The sequence below is a fragment of the Limulus polyphemus genome, unplaced genomic scaffold (genome assembly GCF_000517525.1).
Source record: "Limulus polyphemus unplaced genomic scaffold, Limulus_polyphemus-2.1.2 Scaffold482, whole genome shotgun sequence".
In the NCBI taxonomy this organism is placed as follows: domain Eukaryota; kingdom Metazoa; phylum Arthropoda; class Merostomata; order Xiphosura; family Limulidae; genus Limulus; species Limulus polyphemus.
The window spans coordinates 356,769-365,679 of record NW_013666092.1 but is presented as its reverse complement, the minus strand read 5'-3'; the positions used below and the strand labels follow the sequence as shown (position 1 = coordinate 365,679).

At 30.8% G+C, this 8,911-nt stretch overlaps 1 protein-coding gene across 1 annotated transcript in view; it reads right to left on the bottom strand.

The window, feature by feature from the left end:
* Positions 1-8,911, bottom strand: part of LOC111085579 (TATA box-binding protein-associated factor RNA polymerase I subunit B-like) — a 69,026-nt gene that overhangs the window by 55,221 nt on the left and 4,894 nt on the right. Inside the window, exon 2 of the mRNA XM_022384783.1 lies at positions 7,972-8,172. Within this exon, the coding sequence (XP_022240491.1) occupies positions 7,972-8,172 (201 nt within the window). The remainder of the gene's footprint in view (positions 1-7,971; positions 8,173-8,911) is intronic.

Here is an 8,911-nt window from a genome sequence, read left to right as displayed (position 1 = left end):
TAATCCAGTTTGACTGAACTCCATTTGTAACAACCCTCTACTTTCTTTCAACCAGCCACTTTTTTATCCAATTTGCTAACTTATACCCTACACCTATAGAGATACTTTTTTTACAAGCCCTTTATGTGGCACTTTGTCAATTGCCTTATGAAAATTCAGATACGACAAATCTACACTCTTACTCTCATCTATATAAGCAGTAACCTTCTCAAAGAATATCAAAAGATTTATTTGTAGGCATGATTTTCCCTTAGTGAAACCATGTTGACTATCCAATAAAATTCTAAACTTTTGTTAAATGGTCTTGCAAAGCATCTTTTATCAGCCTCCAAAACTTTTCCCACAACTGATGTAAGACTAATGGGTCTGTAGTTACTGGAACAATTTTTATCATCTCCTTTGAAAAGAGGAGTGACATTAGCTAGCTTCCAATGCTCTGGTACCTGCCCACTATTCAAGAACTTACACACACAAAAATAGTAGCTAGTGGCTCACATATCCAATCCTTAACCTCCTTCAAAACCCTTGAGGAAATACTATCTGGCTCAGGAACCATATCGTTCATTAAACTTACCAATTTCTTCTTAACAAGCTCAGAATTAATTTTGTCATCTTGTTCAATCTTGTTTCTGTCTATCAACTGTTCAAGATGTGGAATACTGCTTAAATCTTCATTAGTAAAAAAATTAAGAAAAAGCAAAATTTAATAATCCAGCCATCTCATAATCATCAGATATAAGCCTTCTTTATTATCCCTCAAGGGTCTTACCCCCCATCCTAACATTTTTTTACCCTTAATGTAGTTAAAGAAATCCTTACTATTAATTTTTACATTTTCAGTCAACCTTTTCTCATATATCCTTTTTGATGTCATAATTTCCTGTTTCACCAGCTTTCTTGATCTTCTATAATCTTCTAAATCTCTCATCATACCAGTCAATTTAAATTTATGATATTTTAATCTTATCATACTCTTTGTGAGCCAACCTCTTTTTTTACTTGCAGCTACCCTTTTCTTTCTATAAGAAATATGTTTACCTTGAATATTTAAAAATTTATCTTTCAAAATTTTCCCCATCTGATCAGTCTATCCAAATAATTCAAATGCCCAAGTCACAAAAGATAATTGTTCTCACATCCTTTCAAAATTTGCTTTTTTGAAATTTGTAACTAAAATATCATTTTTTATCTCCATATGCAGTAAACCAATGTACCTTATAGAGTAATGATCACTTACACCCAGATGTTCCCTTATTTCCACCCTCTCGATAAATCTAAAATACCATAAATACCTTAAAACTGCAATTACATCTCAGTAACATTTTTTATTCAAATTGTACACTTCTATTCTTTCAAGAAATAGGCACTTAATCCTACATGCAAGGGTGGGGTCAAAGTGCTTACGTCAAAATCTTTTACAGTTACATTCAATAAAGTTGACAGCAAAGCATAGTTTATAATTTAAATTTTAATATTATAAAAATTTCAGTTTTTTTATTTCAAAGGGAGATATTTAAATAAATTCTCAGTCTTCACTTCTTTGCTCTGAATTTCTCATTCTAACTATTTTATCTTTACATGACCTCCTGAGTTTGGCATAAATTATACACTTATAATATAGATATTGCTTAGACAGTGTTCTCACTTTACTGAGGTATAAACCAGAAAGTCAAATCCGTATTCTACCCCCTCCTATAACATCCTGCTTTTAAAAAATAATTCAATTTTCCCTGACATTTGCTATAGGATTATTTACAACCAATAGAAAGGTATTTTAATTCACCAAATTCTTTAAGGCAAGTTCATTCTGATGAGCTTGTGAATTATTCAGCCTACAGTTTCATTAATTATTATAACACACTTACAGCTTAGTGCAAAAGCAAGCAAAATTATAATAGTTTTAGAAGATTGTTTTTTCTTTTTTGCTTTTTAATATTTTGAGTTAGAAACTGCATACCTGAATAAAAAAAAAAAACAATTTTACATACTACGAAAAACCCTAGCAAAAAAGTGGGGGTTAAGGTTTGATGAGTGTAAGAGCCTTAGTATAAGTATTAAATCACTTGTTTATATATATTAGCTATGACAATAGGTTTACAACCAGGATTATAATGGTAATGTGATATATATAGTTATAAAAGTAACTAAAATGTAAAAATTAATTAGGTTAGATAAGAAGACTTAAATAAAAAATTTCTCTGCGAGGTATGCATGAATGCTATGTAATTCCATACTTTGTTTACCATAAATTGAGCTCTGCCCTCACCAAGTGATTTATTGCTTTGTTACACTAGTTTAGTAATTAGACAGTTCAAAGAGTAATAAAACAAAAATTAAATGAAAGCATCTGTGAAATGGCTAGAAGCTTACAGCTGTTAGGATAAATAATTGTCTATTACAATCTGAAGTCATCTTAGAAAATAAAATGTACTTTTGTAAACTTGAATACAATAACGACCTATATCTCCAAAATGTAACTTTATTAGCTCAATATTTTGCAATTACAGCTTCGTCATGAGCTATCAATTTCCTACCAGTTCATAAATCCAGTTGAATCTAAACTGGAACAGGTTTTCCTGAGTGGTATGTGTGGCCACTAAAAAATTGCCCATGAAATCAAAATTTAAATGATTATTTCCCCCCACAAGATAAATTATGTTTATGTCATGAGACTAGTATGAGAACAACAACTATCCTGAGAATTATTTGCAATGTTAATCTCAAATATTGAGTCAATTTCTCACCATTATCCAAAGGGTTGGATAAATTGGCATGATGGTGTGCACGGAATGAGACCCTACATGAACTCGCATTCAGCCTACTCTAACTGTGTAAAGTGTATCCACCAACACAGTGGAAGTGGATGCCATGCACAGCACAGACACTAATCATACTTCAGCTGCTTGCTGCACTGTATGCAGTGGATCCTGGCCCCATTACTCCAGGCTCTGAAGGGCTACATGTGCTTTCCAATTTTCTTGTGGAAAGATCTATAGGTCATAGTACAATTCATTCATTTATGGGTAGCTTCATTACAAAATAAGAAAAAAAATACATTGGCCACCTAAACTGCTGCCTGGCCACCCAAAAGACATGTCTAGGTAGTCCAGCTGGTTACAAAAAAAAAAGTTAAGAGCAAGCCCTGATTATAAGGCTAGCTCATTCTGACGAGAGTTTCTGGATTATTCAGTCTACAATTTAATTGTGGTTATCACCAAGACCACCTCAGTTAGTTGGTGGGTTGAATGAAACAAAGTTGAAATGGGCAACAACTGTTAAGAGTTCAGGACAACAATTGTACAGATAATTTTGAAAATTTACAATGTAGCACAATTAGACTAGAAGATGTTTTGAAAGCCTTCTGCCTTTTATTTTCATGTCAGCTTGACATAGACTGCAAGAGGTTATGTTATAGTGTCTGTGTGATTGAGAAGGTGTTGTGATTGGCTAGTGGATCTTTGTTGTAGTTAGTAAAACAATGGTGGCCATATACTGCTGGTTCCTGTACTTTAGTCTCATTTAGTGAAGCTTTAATAATTTTAACATAGAAAGAGTCCTTGATTTTTCTTGATTTCCAGAACTTATCTGAACCAAATGAGTCTATTATTGTTCCAGTCTATTGAATGTTCTGCATTGGTGAAATGCTGTTTTTTTGTCAGTCTCCTACAGTCTTTAAGTTCCTTCATCCTGTCCCTAAAATATCTTCCAGTCACTCCAATGTACATCTGTTTTATGGAACATGGTATTTCATAAATGAAGCATTTATGTCTGTCATAAGTTATTCTTTCTTTAGTTTTAACAAGGATGTAACCGAGTGTTTTGTAAGATTCCAGCAGAAACCAACATTGAACTGCTTGGCAACTCATATAATTTTCAGCTTAAGTTTTGCAGATAAGGGAGAATGTTATGATAAGTTTGCATTATTTGTTTTTTATAATATTTTGCATTCTATTTAAAATACTGAATGATGTTTGAACATAAGATTTTGAAGAATTTTTCATTGCATAACAGATGTTTTAGGATCTGTTGTGCAACAGAGAATCATCCTGTGTCTAACAAAAGGTGGATGATGTGACTGAAAATGTAAGTATCAGTTTGTGTTGGTTTCCAGTAAATGGCAGTAGTCAGTCTGTCATTATATTTGATGAACAAAAGGCAGTTGTGGCTCTCTGTTTCCATGATACAATGGAATCTGTTGTATATGGAGTTTAGGCATTGTAGGAAGGCAAGCAAATTTTCATGATCAAAGGGAAAGATAACTAACATGTCATCAATAGACTGTCTGTAAAAACTGGGTTTTTTGTCTATAGAGGTGAAAGGTCAACATACAAATTTTTGAATGAAAGTATCTGTTTAACCCTTTAGAGACGGGTTACAGGTGAAAGGCCATGTCATCTCGTTTGTTGACTCGCATTCAAAATTGTATTAAACTACTATTTCATGAATTTATGACAATAATTTTGTATCAAACTGTAGATTATAATTAAACTTTTAGTACTATATATATTACTCAATTTCTTAATTTAAAAGCAAATATTAAAAACACAGATAAACATTGATTTTTGAGTGTCACATGGTATGCTGAATGCAGCACTGGTTCAAATTAAATGTTTGTGAAGTCAAAATAATAAGTATATAATTTCGATAGAATTATCAACTCAAATGACCGATATTGACAAGCTAGAATATAAAATAAGTTCCTCTTATTTTTTCAATTTGCTAAGACATTGTTCATGTAATAAATCAAATACAGTGGCATCCTGCCTACCTCTTTACATTTTGGGAAATGCTCCCTTATATACACTTACTTCTATATATATGACATGAATAACCAATCAGAAGCTCAGAATGTCCCCCTAGTGGCTTTTTTGGCCATTTTAATGTTTCAACGAGGTAGGGTATGTCTTTAGTCTGCTCAAAATTTCATATTTTTTAGACTAAAATACATTAGTTACTAAACTTTATAAATTATAGTGGAATTCTATGGTATTGATGTAGTAATTTATGATCTTTTAGTTATTCAAATGTACATATAAAACCTAAAAAAAAATATTTTGTTTCATATCTTCCACATGCAAAATTTTTAAAGGCTTAGCAACCTACGCAAAGCAGGAACGGAGTACAAAGGTTGTAACTAGAAGAGATAATTGGTTGCTTTGCTTCTTTATTTACTGTTCTATGTTTTAGGAAAATATGTTTAAGAACTTATTTCTAAATAGTAATAATCTACATACATATATATAATGTATAATAATGGAAATGTGACTGTATTTTACAAAATACTAGTCTACTAAAACACAGCCAAGACAAGTTACAGTTTTATGTTATTTGATACAGTAACATGAGTGCACATGAGACACATCATTGTAATTTCTATATTGTTAGCCAGGCACAGCTAAAAGGTCAATATCATAAATATATATAAATGTATAATGTTATGAGATTTAAACTATTTAGTCTAAACATTTATGTTTTCATGTTATAATTTGTGTTCATTCCAGAATGAAAGATGCATAATTTATATTTATTTCCTAATTTTTTTATGGTGGTTGTGAGATCAGTCAAATCTACTGAACCCGTACAGAGATTAATTACTGAAGATAACAGATAAAATTACCGGTTAAATATATAGCTTTTTCTTAACAAACATTTGATAACTATCTTGACATTATAAAGATTTCGCATGTGAAATTTCAAAATTTTCTGATGCATAAAAATATTTTTTAGTCTTAAAATGAATATTACTTTGCATGATAGATAGGCAACATGCAAAAAGAAAAAATAGACACGAAAAAAAGATTGCTTTATAAACCTTGAGACTTAATACAATAATTTGATATTTTGAATATGAAAGCATTGTAATGTTTACTGATAATCTGCCAAATTTTGTTAACATTCACTTGCTAATTTAAAAGTTATAGCATGAAAACTATAACAAGCTCAAAATGGTTATAAGGTCGGTCCCAGGGACCAAGCCCATGCTGAAAGTGTTAACGGGAGAGTGTGGTGATTCCATGGCAAGACCTCTTGTTTCTTGATTGTTGTATTGAAAATTCATGGATTGTAGGCAAATCATGATTAGTTCCATGATGGCATCACATCTATCTTTATATCAATTCTACCTGTTAGTCTTATCATTCAGCAGGCATCATGTGATGATAAAGAGGGTTTCTTCATTTCAAACATTGATATACATCATGGAGACTGATATATATAAATCACTCGGTTGTTCAGTGAATTTTTCCAAATTAGGGACATTGTGTTACTCTTTAGTGTGTTCAAGTTATGTTTAAAAGATGTTATGAATGTCTTTAACAGTGTTCTAATAATTTTGGTTATCAAAAACAGGTTGCCAACCATTAAAATCCTAGATTCACAAGCAATCATCATGCACTGATTCTGTAAAACTAAAACTAAATGGGTTACACAAAATATCTGAAAGCTGGTTTCTATTCTACAAATCAACCAATAGCTGAAAAAAGGGCAAAAACTCTCTTTTAGTTTACATATGTTTTTGAATAACTAACAATCACAACTATTAACATCAGCTGTCCTAGCTGTTGAAACTTAGTGAAATCCATTTTTCTCACCTTTTGTTAAATATGTAAGCTGCACTGATAATGGTAACTATGTTACCAAAACTATTTGGTTGAAATATCTAATAAAGGCTTTATATTTCAGTGTCAAAACAAAGGTTGTTATTGTTCTTTACTCTTAATACAGCAATTAGACAAATTAATGTCAAGTAAACTGATTCATTGATCAACTAAACTAATTCCTTAATCAAAATAATATTTAAATTAATTTGTCAAAAATGAGTGATTCCAATCATTACTGTTTTTGATTATTCTAACAGTCAGTTAATTAAAATTACAATTAAATTGATTGTCATAAAAATAACCAACGAATCAAAATCAGGGTTTTCAATTATTACTGTTTTAGATCAGATTATTTCAACAATCAATCAGTCAAACGTATGATTATATCAATTGTCATGAAAATAATCAACTAACTGGAATTTTATTCTTCCAACTATCCAAGTAATGGAGATATTGCTATTATGCTTGTTATTAAAAATAAAGCTACATAATAGTCTATCTGTGCTCTGCCCAACTTTAGCCTTGTAAATTTTGGGGCTCATGATTTGAGGGTCTCATTGCCACCAAACTTGCTTGCCTTTGTTATGTCAAGGCTACTAAAGCTATTTACCACTGTCACTAATTTTCAGCTGCTGCCTGAAGAGAAGACAACTGGCTGGCAGAGCATCCACCACCCTACTTTTTTATCTTTTTTTTTTAACTGCTGACTAGATAGAGGAAAATTAGTTGGCAGCATCTAACTGCAATTTTTATATATGTTTGTATGTACCACGGTTTGAGTATCACTAAACTAATCAACTAATCAAATGTAATTGACTAAAGAGGTCATCAATTAATAGGTTAGCAACTGCCACAAACTGCCCAACCCTACTTATAACATTAAATTTTTCATGACAATTACCAAATTGTACTGTTTTAGTGCAAAGCTTCAAAACCTATGCTGTTTCATTCTAAGAAATTGAGCCCCAAATTCTATTGTTATAAGCCTTGAAGGTTGCTGTTTAGTTATATTACAGGTTTAAAAATAACCCGTGGTTTTTCATTAATAAAAATATTTACTATATATATATATTGATTCTTGTGTAGCACTTCATATCAAATTATTTTATTCTAGATGTCTAAATTTAACTTACTTAAGAAGAAATGTATTTAAGATTTAAGTTTTTTCAAAACAGTAATTTTTGTTCAACCTACTGTATTTTCTTTAATTGTGGGATGAAAATTTTCTTTATTCTGAAATATATTTCTCATTGGTTAATCACAAACATTAGCTGAAAAACAATTATTTTTGGCAAGTGCAATAGAAGAAAATATATGTAATTATTTGTTTTTCTATTTACATATAAATATATTACAATAAAAAAAATCTAACCTTTAAAGATGGAGATGCTCCAAGCTGAATCAGGATTTCAACTTGTTTTTGAAGGATAATATTGAATGCTTCAGCATATATCCATGGCTCACCTACATCCACTACTTTTTGTGAATGTTTCAATGGCCTTCCCAGCAGAGCATATTTATGTGGGATGGAAGAATCAATTTCATGTACATCTTTCTTTGTTTCACATAGTTCCTACAATAACAACAAAACAAGTTTAATGGGTACTTATTTCAAACACAATGAACATACAGAGCCTGGGAAGAATTCTACAGACTTTTTTATTAAAAACAAACTCAACAGCAAAGATATTCAAAAAGATCCCAATTACACATTAAAAAATGTTTTCATTTTAGATACAGTTTAAAAAACAGTAACGGTCTGAAGCTTGAATTTGTATATTTCAAAATTTCCTTAGTTCATTTGTTTAATGACTCAGTTTTTAATTCTACTATGTATATACACTGTTAACTTTTGATCAGAATTTCTGACACACTGTAGGTAGATAAGTTGACAATAAGGATGTTGACTTTGGAGAGACAGATATAAATGTATCACAATGTATATTAAGCTACTTGAAAAGGTGTTCTTTTAAATAATCGAGCCTGAAACTTACAGTAGTTTTAATATTATTATTGTTTTTGCTACTGTATTCAGATGACAATAACTTAAATATGCAAGAAACTGCATTATACATTTATATATATTTATGATATTGACCTTTCAGCCGTGCCTGGCTAACAATATAGAAATTACAATGATGTGTCTCATGTGCACTCATGTTACTGTATCAAATAACATAAAACTGTAACTTGTCTTGGCTGTGTTTTAGTAGACTAGTATTTTGTAAAATACAGTCACATTTCCATTACTATACATTATATATATGTATGTAGATTATTACTATTTAGAAATAAGTTCTTAAACATATTTT